This window comes from Calcarisporiella thermophila (genome assembly GCF_041956535.1).
Source record: "Calcarisporiella thermophila strain CBS 279.70 unplaced genomic scaffold VTP21scaffold_8, whole genome shotgun sequence".
NCBI lineage: Eukaryota > Fungi > Calcarisporiellomycota > Calcarisporiellomycetes > Calcarisporiellales > Calcarisporiellaceae > Calcarisporiella > Calcarisporiella thermophila.
Genome location: NW_027192198.1, coordinates 937522 through 958485, shown reverse-complemented (window position 1 = coordinate 958485; position 20964 = coordinate 937522). Strand labels below are relative to the sequence as shown.

The 20964-nt window shown below is 36.6% G+C and overlaps 8 protein-coding genes and 1 non-coding gene across 9 annotated transcripts; 4 read left to right on the top strand and 5 right to left on the bottom strand.

Annotated features, from left to right (window-relative positions):
• Window positions 1–4: 4 nt before the first annotated feature.
• VTP21DRAFT_11239 (uncharacterized protein) lies at window positions 5–1642 on the bottom strand (the record flags this gene model as incomplete). Its single annotated transcript, XM_069390663.1, has 6 exons — window positions 5–176; window positions 234–790; window positions 857–1024; window positions 1229–1351; window positions 1412–1501; window positions 1622–1642. The coding sequence occupies 6 exons, from the start codon at window positions 1640–1642 to the stop codon at window positions 5–7; spliced, it is 1131 nt and encodes a 376-aa protein (XP_069252789.1).
• Window positions 1643–4120: 2478 nt separating this feature from the next.
• On the bottom strand, window positions 4121–4987 carry VTP21DRAFT_11238 (uncharacterized protein; the record flags this gene model as incomplete). The annotated part of the gene is made up of 3 exons (XM_069390662.1): window positions 4121–4450; window positions 4511–4848; window positions 4918–4987. 3 exons carry the CDS (start codon window positions 4985–4987, stop codon window positions 4121–4123), a joined length of 738 nt encoding a protein of 245 aa, XP_069252788.1.
• Window positions 4988–6990: 2003 nt separating this feature from the next.
• Window positions 6991–7914, top strand: VTP21DRAFT_11237 (uncharacterized protein; the record flags this gene model as incomplete). The annotated part of the gene is made up of 7 exons (XM_069390661.1): window positions 6991–7100; window positions 7162–7213; window positions 7285–7320; window positions 7383–7442; window positions 7513–7596; window positions 7654–7811; window positions 7869–7914. The coding sequence occupies 7 exons, from the start codon at window positions 6991–6993 to the stop codon at window positions 7912–7914; spliced, it is 546 nt and encodes a 181-aa protein (XP_069252787.1).
• A 760-nt stretch (window positions 7915–8674) lies between these two features.
• VTP21DRAFT_11236 (uncharacterized protein) lies at window positions 8675–9607 on the top strand (the record flags this gene model as incomplete). The annotated part of the gene is made up of 4 exons (XM_069390660.1): window positions 8675–8759; window positions 8820–9188; window positions 9249–9301; window positions 9365–9607. The coding sequence occupies 4 exons, from the start codon at window positions 8675–8677 to the stop codon at window positions 9605–9607; spliced, it is 750 nt and encodes a 249-aa protein (XP_069252786.1).
• Window positions 9608–10244: 637 nt separating this feature from the next.
• VTP21DRAFT_11235 (uncharacterized protein) lies at window positions 10245–11208 on the bottom strand (the record flags this gene model as incomplete). Its single annotated transcript, XM_069390659.1, has 2 exons — window positions 10245–11064; window positions 11114–11208. 2 exons carry the CDS (start codon window positions 11206–11208, stop codon window positions 10245–10247), a joined length of 915 nt encoding a protein of 304 aa, XP_069252785.1.
• Window positions 11209–11742: 534 nt separating this feature from the next.
• Window positions 11743–12506, top strand: VTP21DRAFT_11234 (uncharacterized protein; the record flags this gene model as incomplete). The annotated part of the gene is made up of 2 exons (XM_069390658.1): window positions 11743–12154; window positions 12223–12506. 2 exons carry the CDS (start codon window positions 11743–11745, stop codon window positions 12504–12506), a joined length of 696 nt encoding a protein of 231 aa, XP_069252784.1.
• A 431-nt stretch (window positions 12507–12937) lies between these two features.
• VTP21DRAFT_11233 (uncharacterized protein) lies at window positions 12938–16060 on the top strand (the record flags this gene model as incomplete). The annotated part of the gene is made up of 8 exons (XM_069390657.1): window positions 12938–13107; window positions 13173–13263; window positions 13335–14165; window positions 14224–14917; window positions 14978–15179; window positions 15236–15383; window positions 15451–15601; window positions 15669–16060. 8 exons carry the CDS (start codon window positions 12938–12940, stop codon window positions 16058–16060), a joined length of 2679 nt encoding a protein of 892 aa, XP_069252783.1.
• A 254-nt stretch (window positions 16061–16314) lies between these two features.
• Window positions 16315–16387, bottom strand: VTP21DRAFT_t92. Its single transcript has one exon. It is a non-coding gene; the product is annotated as a tRNA-Lys (tRNA).
• A 1820-nt stretch (window positions 16388–18207) lies between these two features.
• Window positions 18208–19036, bottom strand: VTP21DRAFT_11232 (uncharacterized protein; the record flags this gene model as incomplete). The annotated part of the gene is made up of 3 exons (XM_069390656.1): window positions 18208–18780; window positions 18844–18958; window positions 19014–19036. 3 exons carry the CDS (start codon window positions 19034–19036, stop codon window positions 18208–18210), a joined length of 711 nt encoding a protein of 236 aa, XP_069252782.1.
• Window positions 19037–20964: the final 1928 nt, after the last annotated feature.

Below are 20964 nucleotides of genomic sequence, written 5' to 3'. Positions count from 1 at the left end.
AGCGTTAATCATTGCCTTCTAATTTACTCTCCACTGTCGCTCCGGGTTCAGGGTCCTCTTCGTTTTCAATGCGTGCCGTTTTAGATGGAGGAGCTTCGGGATCCTCACCTCGCTCTATACGCCGCTTCATCTCAGAAATCGGATTCTCTTTACGTTCATCTTGATCTTCTTGTAATCTAGAACGAGATCTTGAGCGCGAACGGCGTTCACATTTATCAGGAATATTTTCATACCCATCAGAGTTTTCAGCTGGAATTTCCTTTTTCCTTTTCTCTTCAATATCTCCGGGATCTTTATCCTTTCCCACGTCGTCAATTCTCGGCTTTTCATTAAGCCGCTCTTCGATCTCTAATTTTTCATCTCTTTCTCGACGATGCGATCTAAAACGATTCGCACTTCTACTCCTACTTCGGCTCTTACTGCGGTCCCTGCTTCGACGCCTGCCTCGATCCCTACTCCTATCCTTACTACGATTTCTGTCATGATCCCTGCTACGACTCCTACTCCTGATTGGACTACGGTGGCGCCTATGCCGTCTTTCCCGAGTTCGCTCACGACTACGGTCGCGATGGCGGCGTGAGCTCCTTTCACTTCGACTATATTCACGCGAAGGGCTACGATCATGATGGCGCCTGCTACTGTGCCTGGGACTTCGGTCATACCTTCGCCGTGATTCTCTTTCCTGGGATCGGCTTCGACCTTCTCTAGTCTTTCGTCGCTCATGACTACGTCGATCACCATCTCGCTCGCGCTTTTTTAATATTTCGTTCTTAATTCGCTCTTCTTCAGCCTAATTACGGGATAAACATTTATAAATAAATTAATAAATAAGAATAGATATTGATAATTCTCCAACCTTTTTCTTTCGTAGTTCTTCCTTCTTTTGCTCTAAGAATATAGTTGGAATTCCTCCAAGAGACTCTTGAGCGTCTAGAAGGAGGCGCCAAAGTTCCAACACAAAAGGTTGTGCATTTTTTTCTAGGAAACCTTGAAGGTTGATTTGCAGTGATCTGGGATCCGGATTCTATGTGAGATAATAATAAATACAGGTTAATTTTTCATAAATAACAAATAGCGTATGTTGCAAGCATTGCATGAAAACACGACTCCAATCAAAATATTTTCCTTTGAAGATTAAATGAGATGGATGGGCACAGAATTTTTAAGATGAAGTGGGATCCGAATGTACAAAATTGAAGGAGGAAAGAAAAATAAATGCAAAACTTACCGGCTCTTCTAACAATCCAAACGCAAAATCTATAACTACTTCATCTTCGAACCCTAGCAGCTCAACAATTCGTTTCGTAATCCAAGGTTTAATTACGGTCATATTTACTTTTTTTATATCAACCTAATAAGTGAGGCGATCAATTAATATTCGATCGAATAAAGAAATGAAAACTTGCACAACCTTCTTGCTGAATTCGGCAGGAAAGGACATGGTACGCAGGAGTTTTTTCTGTTTGTCGCCGAAGCGACTGTCCTGATCCACGCTAGTGCCCTGTAAAAAGGGGACAGGATTAATAAATTGGTGAATCCAATGAAATCAAGGTATTGGCAATTAATGTGGAACATTGCATTATTAACAGCAAAGAATATAACAATATGACTTGGCTATTACCTTGAAAAAGCCGCTACTCATAATATACCATTCGATCAGTTCTGTAGATTTAGATCACTCAACTGAAAAGCCTTCGCAAAGTAAACGTTTTAAGATACTAAATTTGATAACTGAGGGGCGCAGCAGAATAAAGTCCTAAGATTCTATAGTAAGTTTCTTTAAATGTAAGTTTGAAAATTGAAAGACAAATAATTATAATATAGCACTAAACTTGATCTTATATAATGCTAGCCTCCAAATCTTTAATTAATAATGACAATTTTAAATTTAAGCTTGATATTTCTCAAAGATATTTATTCTTCACCTATAACCCCAGAACGAAATATTAAATCACTCAGTCTTCCATATTATTTCGATTGAAATAATTTTTTCAGCTGCATCGATACCAAACTATTATTTGATCTAGCGTCTTTATATAATGAATTGCAATATTGCAAATCCGGGAAGAGAATGTATCTACCAATATTCCAAACTAAGTAGAAGTGATAGTGAGAGATATTAGAATATTTAATATTGCTGCAAAAAAAAAAAAATTATGTCGGGATGAGAACCATTTTGTAAAAGGAGATGGCCTCCCTTCGATCCGATAAGCAGTGATCCTAATAGGTAATCTTGATAGTTCTAATACTTATCGCGTGAGTTATTTAGTGAGCTGTGAATTGATTCTGACCTACTTTATAGGTTTAGTAAAGTGGAGGATTACATGGAAATTGATTGTAACGAAATTGATTAAATAGTAGAAATTATTATACGAATATACATCGCAATCAATTTTCCTTAAAACTTATCACTACGAGGCAACTGTCGCAAGAGGCGGCCCAACAAACTGCTGCAGAGATTGATTATAAGGGCCATTTAGATTGTGTAATTGATCCTTTAAAATTGAAAGGGGCAAATCTTCATCTTCAATCAAAGCATTGGTTCGAGAAGAGTTTGTATTCGATGCCTGGACGGTGATCGAGCTTGGTATGGAACTTCGGATTATCTGCGGTAGACTTGAGCCTTTGCAAGTTGAATTAGTAGGATAAATCAAAGAAGTTCTCGATTCAGCCCTCTTCGAGAAACAAGAAGATGGAATAAAGAGTCTCGGAGAAGTGTGTAGATAATATGCATCCTTTCGCTCATCAACTGGCTTTTGAACGAAATCCTGAGCATCATTATCAAATTGCAAGACAAAAGTTGTCATCGCATAAGGAAGGCGAGTGGGTTTATCCCGTAGCTGAAATATACAAGAAAATGGTCTATGCAACGGTTCATTATGTCGTGGGGATATGTTTTGGTGCATTACTCTACCAGAATTTTCTTTTGCACAAGTATGACAAAGAAATGCATTTGGCACCACAGTGCATTGAACCGTCTTTCCATCGTAATTCAAAGAACGCTGCTCCTCATTTCGTAAATTCGAATATAGTTTAGCCACAAGAACATGACGACAAAACCCTTTTTTTGTGGTAAGTTTACATATCGTTTGTGTCCGAAGTCTGTTAATGAAGTTTTCCTTTGAGGTTTGATGTGACAAGCCGTGGAAGTGCACACTATTAATTGTCAAATCAATCTCATGCGATAAAGTGGCCTGAGGTTGGAGCTATAGAGACTCGTTGAGTTATAAAGTGATCCAATTACCTATATTACTCAAGCTTGCTGAACTTACGTGTTTCTCATTAGGACGTTTGCGCCGACACATAAAATTTTCGGATGAATTCTTAGACTTTTCATTATCACTAGATAAATATTTAAACCATTGAGTTACATAAGATATGCCACATTGCCATTCAAGTCTCATTATTCAAATATCGAAATTATTGTTCGACAAAAAAATTGAAATAGTATTAGATATTAATAAAAACGGAATTTAGATGAGTATTCTAGTGCATAGACAGAGGAGGTAACCAACGCGATATATTAATGTCCAACATTTAAGTTGGCAAAAACTGCCTTGGCAAAGTTAAAATAGAAAACGATCTTCCAATGTGGAACTAGACCTATACTGAGGAAAAATTAATACGCCTAACTTCCACTTTACTATATATTATTAGTCCCTTAATATGTTCCACTTGTAGAAAAACTGAAACAGGAGTATGGCGTCATCATTTCATAATAGAATGGAGTTTTGTTATAGGAACCAGAAGATTCAACTAGTTTTAGCTGCTCGAGTAATTAGGATAAGATGAAAGAAATCACCGTGAAACTAGGCTTTCAATCCCTCATTATAACCTAGTTGAAGTATATTTTTTCCTACCATTGACTTAATTCTTTAATGAAAATCGCGACACACTCTTTTATATTATTTCAGTCAAAATATGGATTAAATGAGATGTGCTATCATTATAAATGACACAAAATTTAACCTTCATTTCTACACCTTTATTATATGCCAAGGTTTAACTGCTGACTAAAATCACAGTAATGGATATCGAAAGAAAATACCGAGTATGCTCTTGTATATATCTATCTTCTTATATGTTTACATATTATCAAAATGTAACGATGCGGTTAGTATTACGGATATTGTCGCGATTCTTGTTTCGTCTCAAGAAAAGGATAGTTTTTCAGTTCGATAGGGACATCTTCTTGCTGAAAACGAATGTTGCTCTGTAGGGTCTGACGCGGAACAAAAATTTGATTAGTTGGTAGAGCTCCCGATGATGAAGGAGCCGCAAAGTTATATGACAAGCGCTGTATTCCAACAGGTTCAATGGGAAAACCCAATTGTTCAACATAGCTACGCAGTCGAACTAGTTCAGCGTCTTGCTCCGCCATTCTTTGTAGCGCAACATCAAGTCTCAGTTGAAGATCTTTGTATTTTTGATAAAATAGAGGCGGAGATATCTGAAATATTAGGTTATTGATATCGGTTATTTCATAGTATCCTTAATTATATCCACTTACCTCCGCGAGAAATTCCTGAACACTCTCTATACTTTTTAAGAGCGCACGATTTTTTTCGCGTAATAAAGAGGCTGTAGATTTTTCATCTAGTGATGGATCAATGTCTTGAACTAAAGTATCACCGCTCTGCCACCCGTTGCGTTTTCTCATATCCTCGAGGTCTGTAAGCTGGTCAATACCAAGCCGGGGAGGTTTTTGGATTTGCTGAGTATATGCTTGCCATTCTTGTATAAAATTACTACCAATAATAGAAGTAGGGAGCGCAAACATCATAACACCACAAAACATGGTGATGGACGCGATTAGTCTTCCTACCGGGGTGAATGGAACATGGTCACCTGCAATTTTCAGCAAATGAGTAAAATTACTTAGAGGATATATCATTAACTACACCGGGATGCTCTTACCATATCCGGTCGTGGTTACTGTAACAACACACCAATAGAAGCTATGTATTATGCTTTGATAAGGTGTCATTTCCCATGCTTCAGTATTTGGATTTAATCGTTCCCATCTGTGACGTTCTCGATTATAAACCCCACGCTCACAGAAATAAACAAGACTACTTGAAAATAATATAACGGCAAGAATATAGATTGAAACCATGAGAATTTGGTCGGAGGAGCGAACAAATACGCGGCCCGTTATTATAACCCCAACAGAAAATCGAGTGAATTTAAAAATCTTCAGAATTTGTAGAAGACGAAGAGCACGTATGATAAGTAAAGCGGTCTATAGTGCGATAAAAGAATTTTAGTTTTTGGTTATAAATCTAAGGATAAATCTAAGTTTGAACATGATAGTTACCGAGTTGTTACTTGTAAAAGTAAACATCCCAATGTACAGAGGAATAATAGAGATTAGTTCAACCAAATTCATTGGACCTAAAATTAAATGTAGTTGTTAATATATCCAAAAAACAACTATTACTTTTATTATATATACTTATAATAAACTTAAATTTGGTTTCAGCTGCGAAAAGTCTGCCTAAATACTCAATGGTAAATACAGCTGCGAGAAGAATTTCGAGGGGTAACCACACACGGTAAAATAATTCGATTGAACCCTCTTCCGATAGTTCGGGAAGGCTTTGAACACATATCATTACTACATTAATGAGTATACAAAGGCTAGAGAGGAGTGAAAAAGATTTCGCCTATAGCCATAAGAAAAGGAGTAAGTCTAACTAAACATAATACACTTAGGTATATGCCTACTGTCGTCCCCTGAGGTTCTTCGAAAAAAAAATATAGGCGGGTTTGCCACGCAGTTCTTTTACGAGGTTTCTCTTCTTCGGTTTCGGGCTAATCGAAAATAGGCTTAATAGTTAGGAGCTTATTATTTTGCCTCTTAAAACCATTAATATTACAAAATTTTTATCGGATTGTTCATACGCCGCTTTGCCTGGAACTTTTGGATAATCTTTAATATCTTGTGTGCGGCATCGATATGCAGTTGATTGATTGTCGGTATTGTAATTAGTTGCTTGTACACTAGCTCTTCTCTTCCATTTATGGATATTTTGTTGGTTCACTCTATAAAAAAAATAATGAGCATCTGAGTATATAAGATTGTCTGAATTAATAACCTATCTCCGGGTAACTGTGTGGTGCCGTTGTGAAGAGATTCGAAGACATGCGTGGTTCTATTCTGACTTTGGATGGAGGTAGTGAGAGGCTGCGTAGAGTCCGTATCATCCATTTATTTGTTACAAAAGAGCGATATCCAGAAAGGTCTTAGAGCCTGAGGTTAAGAACTTCTTTTCTAGCACCGTACAACTTGAAACTAGTTATAATAGATTAATAATTATTGTCTACTCTTATCAATCACACTGTTTTTATTTTATATGTCTAATTTACGAAGTTATGTTTCGAACAATCGCATCTATTCTCACCTATCAGTCAGCACAAATGATACTAAAGGTCATATATTGTTGTCTGCGATTACATTCGAAAAGTATCTTATTTTTTACTTGAATAATCAATAACGAATGAACGCAAAATGGAGAGTTGATAATGGATTGAAGCTCGAGTAAGCAATGCAATAATAATCTTTAATAAAAATCGTCAATATAATTGATCAATAAAACGCATCTTAATCGAGTCCGAACTTCACTCTCCATGCAGATACTCCCGGATAGATTTATAATACATCTCCCCTCATGCCTCTAATTGGAGCTGTAATCAAGTTTGGAAAATGTATCGCCAGTGAGAGGACATATCTGGTAAAATAGGATTTTGAAGTAAGCGAACACTGTATGTGTTACAATGGCATTAATTGAGCTGGTTAGAGATAACGCACATATATTATTCAATAATGTTTTAATTAATCCGAATAGGCTCTGAAAATAGGTTTTAAACGAAGAAGTTTAAGAAATATAAGCTTATTTGTGACTTTCCGGCTGACGAATATGAGTCTAACGCGTCGCACTACTAATATAATTAATTCACATCTACAAAATAAAATAAGAAATACATCTGATGGGTATCCTTTTTAGTAGATTATGGAAAAAGCTATTTAGTAAGGAGGAGTTCAAGATTGTCCTTGTGGGACTTGATAATGCCGGAAAGACAACTGTTTTATATAAACTGTATGCAGCTATTTCAATTACTGCGCTTCAATCACATTAATGTTGATCCACTCTCACATAGGCTATTGAACGAGGTTGTAACAACAACGCCTACAATAGGAAGTAATGTTGAGGTAATACGATTATTTCTATTTCTCTCTTCCTTTCTTTCATTGTTTTAAATGCATTCTCCTATATTTTTTAGGAAATCGTGTATAAGAATATTCACTTTTTGATGTGGGTGAGTGGAGAGTTACGGTGAATTTAAGTTTATAAAATAGTCATAGAGAATAATGGCAATAGGATCTTGGTGGACAAGAAAATCTGCGCTCAACATGGGCATCTTACTACGTTAATACAAAGGTAATATAATAATTGGAAGAACATCATGAAAATAATTGAAAAATTATTCTATTAAAAATAATGCTTTTAGGCAGTCATCATGGTCATAGATAGTACTGACCAGGAACGTTTACACCTTGCACGCTCCGAATTTCATAAAATGATAGATCATGAGGTAATTATCTGTTTTAATAGCTGCAATTCTGATTCATATTAATTAGTTATTCCATAGTCCTTAAAAAATGCAGTCATGCTTGTTTTTGCAAATAAGCAAGATGTCAAGGGTGCGCTCACAGCAGCGCAAATTAGTGAGGCACTTAACCTTACTAGCTTAAAGGACCGCGAATGTCCCTGGCATATCCAGGCATGTTGTGGATTAACTGGAGAAGGGTAACTTAATCCGAATTTATAAATATAATTATTTTCTTACGTTGTTCTTTCACTTAGGCTATACGAAGGATTAGATTGGATAGTATCCCAGATATCGTCATGATAAAATAACCATATAGATGCAAAATATATATCTAAAATATCTTGAACCGTTTATTTTTTTTAATAAAGTAGAAAATATTCAAATGTTACAATAAGCCGGAGATTTCCAACTGCTATATTACTGATAATAACACCTATTGCACAAGAAATAAATCGTTAGATTCAATTCTTATATTTAGTCATTAAAATCGAGTAGTATATGGTTATCAGATAGGGTTGAAACAATTTAAATTATCTCAATCATACAGTGGATTGCATCTTGTCCACTTCTGAAGAGGCATAAAGCTATCATCATCTTATAATATAGTAGAGAAAATAGGGAGGTGAACTTTACCTTAGAATAATAGATAAAATTCATAAGGGTTAATAGAATAAAGTAAAATCAGTAAACATTAAAAAAAGAAAAGAATAAAAATTCAAACATAAACACTCTTAAATACATTTGTACTTTGCTATGTGACTGTCAAATTTGATTTAACAAAATTGGATGTGAATATGATAAATCTATATTCTATTAATGTTAGGAAAATGAAGAGATTAGTACAACGATGGGTGTCGGAAAATCGTCGCCGATTTACTGATGTTGATTGGGATCTGGACTTGAGCTGTAATTATTTGTATTAAATTGTTTATTACCAAGAATGGATAAAGTATTGTTTATAAAGAAAATAGATATTCTTCCTAATCTTATCGCAATGTCAGTACCTGCAAATGGAGTGGAAGCAATTTATAGAAATTCAGCAAAGGACTTTATTAAGTTCATGAAGGAAAGACACCCTGGAAATTATAAATTGTACTCTCTATGTCAAGAACGAATTCTTGATGAAAGCTCCTTCCCCTGCCAGAGTAAGGATGAATATTTGTATCTAGAGAATGCATCGCCTAAGATTTCTTCCCTCTATACAGTATCTAGATATCCTTTTGAAGACCATCATCCCCCACCTTTTTCACTGTTAATTAGCTTTGCTCGAGATATTGGAACTTTTCTCAATGGTGACTCTGATCGAGTATGCGTTGTACACTGCAAGGCAGGCAAAGGGCGAACTGGAACGGTTATATGTGCATATTTACTTTGGGCAAAAATAGTCAATACAACTGATGAAGCAATACGCATGTATGGACAATTGCGAACTCTAGATGGACAAGGAATCACTATTCCTAGCCAAAAGAGATATATCCAATATTTTGAAGATTATCTCAAAAGTGAGATATATTCTCCTCAAAAAAAGAAATTAAAGGAAGTAAGAATGCACGTTAAAGGCTATAATTTTAATGGTAATATTGATAGATATAAGTACTTTGGATGCATTTCATTAACACCACTTTGTCTCATAGATATGAAATTATGGGTTAGTGATGGGAATCGCAAAATGAGAGTATTGAATAATGTAAAATCCATTCATCATAACGCACTTAGTTAATTCTGTCTAATTCACTTCTCCTTATGAAAGGTGGAAATTTCTTTTCAAAACGATTATATAACGTTTCGTCCTCTAATACCGTATATCATTGAGGCCGATTTTGCCGTTCAAGTTACGAGAACAGCATGGTGGAAAGATAAAAAGCTGTGGCGGGTCTGGTTAAATACAGCTTTTATTTTAGAGCAGAAAATCACCCTATCGAGAATAGAGTTGGACTATGCTTGGAAAAGAACAGAGTTCGGCGAGGTTCATGTAGATATCATATTTGATTAAAAGATTTTTGCTTGCATGCAGTACTGATGTATTTAATTAGTGATAGAATAAACATCACAATATTAAAACTCTAAATACCCATCTAAACGAATATAACAACAACTTCTCTCCCGAATATTTTAAAGAGCTCTCACTCGATTCTATTATAACCAAATATAATGATCACACTAGTATATTACACAATAATATGCTCGCTTGTCGGTGCCTTAGTTGAAGCTGTTCTAATACAGCCCACTCAATCTTCTACTCGGACATCTTCTCCCTCTGTATATATTACAACATCAAGATTTGATATAAACAAATTCTTCAAGCCCAAAGTATAAATCCCGCAATATTAATCATCAAAATAAAGATGTAAATATATTAACAATATGAACTAAAGATTAGCGTCCCGTTTAATATGCCTGCGATTCCAGTTGCCAATCCTTCTCTTACTACAAGTCAAGCAAAGACTATTCCGGTTGCCCAAGAACAAAAATTTACAGAGAGGCTATCCCTCAATGCACATCCTCAACAAACTCGTGGCAGCTATACCCCTAGCGTCTAGTAAAAGGATCATGTTATTACAAAGATATCAATATCAATAATGAATAGTTAACACTCAAATCTATATAATGGTATATTGGATAATAGCTCTTTATTTTTTAATATATCGCTTTGCTTCCTCAAAAGCGTTTTTTCTCCATTCCATCCATGCAACTGCTTGCAATAAGCAGTCCGATAAATCATCCTTTTTAGCTTCATTCGTAAACATTACTTTAAAATCATCAGTGCATTTAATACACTTATCAGTGGATATCCACTCCTCAACCATCAAAACTGATCTCCTTTTCTTCTCGTAGTAGTTTCTGGCAGAATTTTTTGCACTTTTATCCTCCTCGTTCTCTATAGGTGCATCCCTCTTGTTGGCACTTTTTCGAATCAGAGCATTCCCTGCCTTCATTTCATCCAGTCCAAAATGCCGCCCTACATTCCGCGGCAAAACGTATTCTACTACAGTGTCAGGATATGTTTGGCGATGTTGAACAAGAAAAGCATGTATCATTGCTTCTACGAAATTCACCATTAGAACCGTCTGTAATACGTTGGGAGATCCAAGTGTTCTCACTCTCTGTCTTTCCACTACATAAGCCATTGCTTTCAAAGCAGTCAGTTCTCTCATCACTCCTTCAACTGCCTTTGCATACACTAAAGGATCGTATCCAGGACCAACATTCAAGCGTACTCGCTTCCAATCAAGCACATGTCCCTCGCGATCGAGATGAACAAAAGCAAGATTGGCAAAACCTAAATCTAAAGAAATTACAGAGGATGGCACTGCATTATTAGGATTAGACATAAGTTGTTCGAAATGTGTCTGAAGTCGTGTGGAAAGCGTCAATTTAGTCCCAGTTTGCTCAAGGCCACAGAATTGCGAGAGTGACCGGAGGTCAGCAAGAGAAAGAGATTTAAGTTCTCTGATAAAAATTAGAGCGAGTTGTTAGAAAGGTCAATTTATTAGCTTACTTTTGCTCTTTAAGTTGTTTGACGCGTTTCACACGTGTAGTCAGGCATCGACGTAAAGATATTAGTAAATTTCTCGGATGTAGTCCAATTCTCATCGCAGTTGACTTAACTAATACAGCCTTTGGGGAGTTATTATAAGTGACTGCCAAGTGGATTTTACTTTAGCGAAATTTGTCAATAAATATAAATATCTTGAATATTCGGCGTATAAACAAACTAAGCTCTATTAAAAATTCTTAAAATTCTATAGTAAAGAATATTTCGATAAATGAACTCATAAAGTTATACAAAATGGATACCATTTCTTTGGATTCCTCAAAAGACTTGAGTCTGGGTTATTGAATGCCCAGGGAACCCTGCACAAATCCATTGCCAAGAGTACAAAAATTCCGCTTGATCCCATTTGCTTGGTATTAAAATAGATTAAAAAATTATTGCTCGGAGAAGTCCAAAGCAACATCTTAATAGCCTATTCCAAGGAAAAACAATCAGCAGAAGTTCTATACAAACGCCGCGTCCTATTAATAGCCTTCTCCAGCCCACCTTGTCAGTTTACTATAAAAGCACCCTTTCACCTTGCTCAATCGAGTGTATATTCCTTATTATATTTATAAGGTTCCTTTTGCGTCATGAAATATCTTTTAACTGTCACAGCATTTTTTGGAGTCGCATCTCTCGCTGTGGCTGCACCAAAAGGAAAAAGCGAGCAGGGTAGTGTTGCCTCAGTTGTTAGCGCCGATAACTTCTGCTTTTTCCTCCCCCCAAAATTCGGTGGTGATATCGCTAAGGCAGAAGATAATGCCATCGCTTTTTGCACCAAAGATATGAAGAATGCGCCTGGTGCTAAACTCTTTCCAAAAGGTTTCATACAAAGTGCGCATTTCGCATCAGGCAAAGGCTATGTTCAAGTAACCGGAAGAATTGACCCATCGAAATATGGTCTATCCAAACTGGACGAAGGGGGCCAGTATGACGTAAGAGCACCAGTTGGCGCATCTTGTGCTGGTTATAAAAGCTTTGTTAATCTTGTAGAGCCCTCTGGTAAGTACTCGGATATCAAACCATTATCTTTGAAGCTATCATACTAAATCCATTATCAAATCTTATAGATGGGCTTTATTGTATCCGCTGTTGCGATAACAAGAAAGATTGCAACGTTGGTCGATCGGAGGCAGGATGTGAATCAATTGTACCGGGTGATTATTCAGGGCCGAAAGGAATCAATAATACAAAAAATGAAGAAAAGGACGATAAAGACAGCACTGACAAATCTAGTAAGGCATTCGTAAATGGTAACGGCGAAGTAGAATCGAAATCCACATCAGATAGTGGAGATGAAGGCAATGGAAAGGATATTTCAGATGCTGAACCTACTGCTGCTGAGAATTGCTAGCGATCGCATTCATTCTGGAATTTCAACATATATGTCCATAAAGCATTTGTAGATTGCATTTCTTGTAAACATTTATTTATTGATACAGATCACATATATCTACATTCAATATTTATTAAAGCCAGATTTTACTATATGGCCTTTTTCTTGGCTACTCAAACTTGGAATTAATATTTAGAATAAAGACTAGTTATTATTCCGAATTTTTATAATTGCAATAATGTGATTAATGGCTTAGCACACGTGTAGGAGTTTTCCTCGCTCGATATGGTTCAAAATTTCTGAAAGCTACGCTTTCAAGAAGTTATGATTTCGGAGACTCATCAAATTGAGCGAGAAGCGATCATCTTGTATTGCTAAATCCGTACATCGCAAACTACGCGATAACATTGGACATTCTATTACAACTAGCTCTATTTCATTAGTTAATTATGTCCAATCCATTACTGCTTCGTTTATTCACATCGGAACACTTCAACTCGTGGATCGCCGTGTCTTACCTTTTTCGATACCCTGATTCAGTTGGCATTCAACATTATCTTTGCAATGAGTTAAAGAGATTTCCTAATAGCGAAATTGAATTCTTCCTTCCTCAATTAGTGTATGTTTATCCATTTGATTCAAATAGGAGAGTTTGCTAATTGAATTTTACCTTTAAAATGCAAGGCATTTACTTGTTACTCGTCCATCAGAATCAGTTGCCTTGGAGAGCTTTATTATTGACAAATGTAAAGAATCGTCACACATTGCTGTACTGGTGAGTATATTGATCGGGGTTTATTGTATCTTCCTCTTGATAATTAAATAATTCCCTATTCTATATTTTAGTGTTTATGGTTTTTACAAGCTTATGTTTCCGATCTCTCAGCAACACCTCATTCACAAGCCTTTACGCTTTGCAAACGATTGCTCAATAAAAGCCAGGCTATTGTGCTGGGTGAGGACGACTTATTAGAACGAAGTGAGACCGCATCTATTAGTTTAGGTCTGCCGACATATCGTGTACGTGAGAATACTTTCCCAGCGGTGGTAGGAATGGGCATAATGGCTGCTGCGATTGGTGCTCCTTTCCTTTTACGTAGTGCGGGCCAGCTTGCAATTGCTCAGGGTAGACGCGTTAGAACCTTGGATGGATCAACCCCTAGCATTGAATCGCGCTCTTCACTCTCCCCTTCTCTTCTTTCGACTCACCAACCGACAATGGATATTCCACGCTCTAGTTCTTTTGCATTCAGCTCTCAGCCTGATTTGCATCGTCATTCGTCCGATTCAGGCTCTGAGGAGGATGTCTCGGTCAAGAACCCTCCTTCTGAGCGTCGTTCATCCGAAGGTCTCCGCATCACAAATTCTCTTCCAAGCCTTGCAGCGGCACTACCTCAACAATCTAATACCCGTAACCGCCGTATCAAAAGCTCAAGTTTTCAATCCGAGATGCAATTTATCTTGGCACTTGTTGATATTTCAACACGCCTGATGATTGTTCCTAAGGCAGCGAGAATAAGTGCTCTGCATGCAGAGCTAACATTGCTGAATCGCAATTTGCCTGCAGAGATTTGCATTCCAATGTGGTGTACCGCGTCTAGTAATTCAAACTGTCGACACCATCGAGTAGTGCGAATCGCTTCAAATGAAGCAGTAGTATTAAATTCAGCAGAGCGAGTAATTATTAACATCTGTTATTGTTTAATTCATTTTGCTTAACTTATATTTCTTTAAGGTTCCTTATCTATTATTTATTGAAATTCTTGACGATGATGCCGTGTCCTCTTCAAACATTACACCTAAGAAATCAAATCGCCGACGTATAATATTAGAATCTAACTCAGAATTAAAAGCGAGCAATGAGCAGAGTAAACCCGAGCGATCTTCTTCTATAGTTATAGAGTCGGATAAGATGAACGACACTCTTCCATTAGAGGCCGACAAAATAGTAATTTCTTCAATACCAATTACAAAAGAAGATAGCAATAAGAACATTGGGGATGAAGATGAATCCAGTAAACCACCGATCCGGCCTGAATCGACCCAAGCAGTCACCATTTCTTCGACCCAGTCTGTAGAAGATCCCACTCATACCTCTTCAAAGATTTCAAATAGTGCAAGCTCTTCAACACGCAAAACAAAGATTGTACGGCACCGCTCCGATTCTACTTCTGATGAATTTGCAAGCAAAATGCGCGCAGCTGCTATTATGCTTGCACAGTTGCAACGCAATCAACGTGCTGCTACGCAAAAAAAGCAACGTGCCGACGTACAAAAATTCGAAGCTATTCGCCAAAAAATTTTAAATGAGATGATGGCACTTGAAGAGCGAAGAGTAACCCAGCAACAGGAAGGTGAAGTGGAAGTTGTTGACGTCGAAACTGTTGAGATTGAAGGAATTCCGCAAGTCAATAAAGATGATCCAAGTGGTGAGTTATTCTGCATTATATTTTTCTCGAATATAAATTTAATAAAATTTTTTTAATTAGCTGCAGTTTTCCAGGAGGATTGGGAGGCGAAACAGTCACGAGTTCGTGAGAGCTCCCCCTATGGTCATCTCTCGAATTGGCGTTTGCTAAGTGTAATTGTGAAGCATGGCTCTGATCTACGACAGGAACAGTTGGCTACACAACTAATACGTGAGATGCAGCGGATTTGGGAAGAAGCGAAAGTACCCGTTTGGGTTAAATAGTAACATTTTTTTCATTTATATATTAGACAAAATTACTGAGTCCATCTTATTTTAGTTTCCGAGTGTTGGTCACATCAGATAATGCAGGATTGATCGAGACAGTTCAAAACTCCATATCTGTGCACTCAATTAAGAAGGATGCATATAAGCGGGGATATCATAGTCCTGGAGTGATGTATACGTTATACGATCATTTTGTACGGGTAAGCTTTTTATTTACTTATTTATTTGTATTGTTCTTATAATACCATTTACTACGTACCATTTCAGACCTATGGAGACCCATCTACTAAGGAATTCCAAAAGGCTCAGGACTGCTTTATGCGTTCACTTGTGGCCTACTCAATAATATGCTACTTACTTTCAATTAAAGATAGACACAACGGGAATGTGTTGCTGGATAAAGAAGGCCATCTTATTCGTAAGCTAGTTCCCATAACTAAATGGTATTCAAGTGCCCAAGGAGCTAATTTTGACAACTTCAATAGATATCGACTTCGGGTTTATGCTCTCTAATTCCCCTGGTTCTGTTGGATTCGAGATGGCACCTTTTAAACTTCCGCAAGAATACATTGATATTCTCGGTGGCCTTCAAAGCGAATTATTTGCCGAATTTCGAGCACTTATGAAACGTGCATTTTTAGCTGTCCGCAAACACTGTGATCGCATTATTTTGCTTGTGGAAATGATGCAAAAGGACTCGAAATTGGCATGCTTCAGTGGAGAGTATACCTTATCGATGCTACGAGAGCGATTTCAACTTTCCCTCACAGAAGTGCAAATTGATGAGTTCGTGGACAGATTAATTATATCAAGTTATGGAAATGTGTTTACAAAATTGTACGATACTTTCCAGTACTACTCTCAAGGAATTTTGTAGTGCTTTTCCGCTTCAAATGTGTCTGAATTAGTTTATATTAAATATATTAGTATGGCTAATTATTAATAGTTCCTCCTTATCTTGACATGTATACACATTCATACGAGTTTTACTATACATTTTATTCTCCTTAGAAAATAGAATTGCGCCTGTTTTCTCACGACCATTAACTTAAATTTAAATTTTATATCTAGATTGGATTTTTTAAGATTATATTTAACCATTAAAGCTTTTCAATACAGTAAAAAATGTAACGCCCAACGTGGGGGTCGAACCCACAACCTTGAGATTAAGAGTCTCACGCTCTACCGATTGAGCTAGCCGGGCTATCACATCTGTTGTGAGGAAATTTGGCACAATATGGATTTATGGCGCAGTAGTAGAGAATGGAGGCTTAGCTTTTGTGACTTGATCACTTTATTATTTTTATTTCTTTAACTGAGCCTTTTGTGAGAATATTTAATATTATACGGTTGTTTATTACGCCAACCTTATTTTATGATAACTTTATTATATTGAGATGATGCCATTTTATTACTTATATTATTTATATTTTTCCCTATGTGATACGTTAACAACAGTATAAAAAGACCGATATTTCAATTACAATAAAGGACGTGCTATTTGGTGTTGAGATAGAACCGGATACGTTTCAAACCACCATCTTGTGTCGTTTATTAGTCTTCTGAAGTGTTTAAGGAAGGACAATCAAGAGCTTAGGGATAGCTGGAGGATTGTCGGGATAGACCTTATTAGACATATATTCGACGCAACACATCGTTGTTGTGAGGAGAATTGGCACAATATGGAATTATGGCGCAGTGGGAGGAAAGGAGGCTTGGTTTTGGTGGCTTATTTTTCTTTTACACTTCTTTAAGTTCTTGGGATGGTTTTATTAGTATATTAATTAGCTTACGGTTACGGTTAACATATTTTTCCTTGATTACCTCATTATATTTTTATTATCTTGTTTACATTTATGTTTGTGGTACGTTATCTTTAGTATAAAAGGGAAACATCTTTGTTTACAATAAAAAGTGTGCTATTTTGTTTTGGGATAGAACCGGATTATTTTACAATCCACTTTGTGTCGTTTATTAGCCTTCTGAAGTGTTTACGGAAGGACAATCAAGAGCTTAGGGGTATCTGGGGGATTGTCAGGAAAGACCTTATTAGTCTATTATTCGACGCAACAATCAGTGTTACAAGAAAATCGGTTTTTGGTACGATCAAGTTACTTTGACAGTCACAAGGTATTCGAGAGCGTAATAGCAGATCCAGTTGCGGTAACTAGAGAATGGGCGCACATTACCTCAGGTGAAGGAGCGTGGAGAAGAGCCTGGAAGAGCTGGCCAAGACGCCCAAGCGAACCAAAGCAAAAGAGCCTTCGATGGCGTCTCCTTCAACACAAGCTGATAACAGCAAGAATTGTCCAACACTTCGACCACTCAAGCCCCAACTGCAAGAGATGTCGACGAGAAGAGATAGAGACAATAGAACATGCCTTCTTTGAATGTGCGAGAATTGGAGATCTGTGGAGGTGGTTTAACAGGCTCCATCAAAAGATCCTCGATAAGCCCTGGACAACCATGCATAAGTACGAGAAACTCTTCGGATTCTACGAGGAGACACAGGGCAAAGATCGACAAGTCTCCATGTTGTTACACGACATCATGGTGTGGAGTATATATAAGACCAGGATTGCAATTGTAATGGACAACCAAGAACACGAGGACATCGCATTCAAGTGTATCTTTTTATCAGATCTTATCATAGCAATCAATGGACAATGGATACAGGCACAGAGGAAAAAAGACGAGGAAAGCTTCAGGCTAAAATGGGGAAAGAGAAAAAAATAGAAAATAGAAAAAAATCTCAAGGATAAATAATATAATATTTTAATAATAATTTTGTTGAATCTTCGATACAGTTAACTATTCTCATGATGGTCTATACACCATTATAAATTTGCATAATCATGTTCAGGTTTTTAAATATCGCAATATTGAAGGTAACTTTCTAATTATTTTCAACAATGCGATGTTGTATTTACCAAATATTCTCAACAAGATACATGACTCTATGATTTCACTGGTGATAGCAACTGTGATCACTTCAATTAAATTTAATATCCGGTAATATTGCATTTAATTGAGTATTGACTCTATATGAGACACATCATACTTAAACAAATATTCAAGTTTTAGCGTTTTGCCGTTCGTTGGTGGTTGAATACCTTTCGATCGGGAAGGCAGAGAAACACGCACCGTAGTAACGCTAGTGTTAGGGATAGGGGAGAATTCGAAAGTGATACCTGCACGAAGAGAGAGGACGCGCAGGAATTCAGAAATCCATCCACCATGGGTAGCGATCAGAATATGCGGTTCATCTTTATCGGTTAGCCGAATCCTCTCCTCTGTACTATTTTCCTTTTCAATCGAAGTATTTAAATACTCGTTCAGAATTTCATCTACTATCGCTGATGCTCTTAAAAAGCAATCTTTAAATGACTCTCCGCCAGGAAATTTTACGCTGCGATCCCATTTCTTCTTGAGATCTAACTTTGAGCAAGGAGTGCCCTCTAATTCACCGAAATTTATCTCTCTTATACGAGTATCTATTATTAAAGGAGGCGTAGACAAGCGATAGCGATTGTGAGCAAGGATGGCTTCACCCGTGAGTCTTGCCCGTTGAAGATCACTTGAATATATTCTCGAAAACTATTGTTTAAATTAATTGCTACTCAACGAAAAGTGAAATTACTTTGCATATATTAGAAATACTTTTGTGTCCTTGAAACGTGCAGAAACAAGCTCCACTTGTCTTAGGCCAAGTGAAGTTAGTTGAGGGTCAGAGAATCCAGACCAAAGCCAGCTTACATTATCGGTCGATTCTCCACTATGATCGATAACAATCAATTTGTGGAACTATTAGAGAAAATTTTAAATCTTACTGCCTAACGAGCGTTATGAGCATTTTATTTTTTTCTTTGTTGAAAGATAGATAATAATCAAGTAATGCTGATCTCGAAAAATAAAGTAAAATACTTAAAACGAAACAATATGAACAAACAAAATCCTATATATATCAAAAATATTATGACTCATATTTTATGATTATATCTACCAGAGTCAGATAGCTTATAGTTCGACTGTTTCCCATTACTCTGGAGTCACGTTCCAATCAATACGCACCAATTGGATAAAATCAAACAAAGCTAGTTCTTCGAACTATTACAGCGGATAAACTATATCCCCAATTATGTTTATTTTGGTCCAAGCTATGATTAGTGACGCATTCTTTTTCTTGGTTATTCGTATTAAATCTGAGCTCCACAGCATTTACTCTAGCTTGGAAATTGATATGTATATTGAGGTGAAAAACAACGGTAAATAGATATTACTATATAACAAGATATAATAACGGTTCGTAATTATATCAATATATCAGTAATTTTTTTCTCTAGTGCAAAATATCAATTTTCTCTGGAAAAATGTCAGATTATTTAAACTAAAACCAATGCTAAGTATATTTTCTTTCATAGTAGTTTGAATTTTATATACCTTAAGCTATGGATCATTATTATAAAGTATCCTATGAAGTTAATAAGGTAGATTTAACAAATTAGTCTTATTTTGTTAAAATCACCCAAAAATTATTCCTTGCCAACCTTATTTAGCATTTAATGTTATATTTATAGAATATTGAAATAAGAAACCAGAAAGGAGGTGTTAAAGAATATGCCTTTGCATTCTGATCAATCGTCTTGCAAATACCAGACCTGACCCAAGAAGAAATCATTGACCGATATATTTGTGGATTTGATTCCAGACTCAACGAGATATGGGATCTAGAGAAGCAATTACACTATTTGATGACATTAAAATGTCAGAGCTTTTTGATGCGGTGCATTTCCGGAACAACAGCTAAAGTAAAAGTCTTCAGCAAGAATCCCGACTACACGACATGGTCAGAGTGGACTAAACACAATGAAATTCGACATTATACTTAAGAAACAGAATCTTAGCGAAGACGAGAAATCGCAGCTCAAGAAAGTGGAACGCTATTTCTACTGTCCTGAGCACGGACACCTAGCCTCTCTAACCTCCTCTTTTTTAACTTTTTTTGATCATTCAATGGAAACTTTTATTAAATTCCATATATTACATAAAGTTAATGTTAATGGATAACGAGATATATGCCTTTGATCGGTAGGTGTGCAATCGATATACATGTAATCGAAAGGCGTGTATTGTTTTCGTGAATAGCACGTACATGAAATCAATAATATTTCGTAGGAGCGATCTTTCAAGTAATAGAGACTCAATATTGATCAAAGTGGACAGCAGATACGATCTAATAGTGAGCGCTGGTGGGGGAAGTGGGATTCAAAACCACGCCGCTTTATTCGGCATCCTTGGGATAGTCCACTACACCATCCCACCCTCCCTCTTTTTTTTTAACAAAGGACCTTTATTGAAAAGTATCCTGTAGAGTTAAAACGGTAGGGTAACTTCTACGTCAAAATCACCTGGATACTGCCCCCAGCCTACCTTAAAGCGGTTTACAAGTGAGAAGAAAGTAGATAGATTGTTAGAGTTGGTTGATTTGAATGGTTGAGTATGTAAGATAGTAAAATGTAGAGAGCAAATTTTTCTTTACTCTCGCATATCGTTTGATAAGCAGAAAGCAAAGGTGCTGAAAGAGAGTAATATTTACTGTCGCTGTAATATATATCTAAGCTCATGTTCCGTTGGGACTTCTGGCCGTTTTTCCACCCTCCCTCTTTTTTTTTTTGATCAATTAATGGGAACTTTTATTTAATTTCCATATATTACATGAAGTTAATGTCAATGAACTTAACATAACGAGATATAGGTCCTGGATCGATAGATGTTCACTCG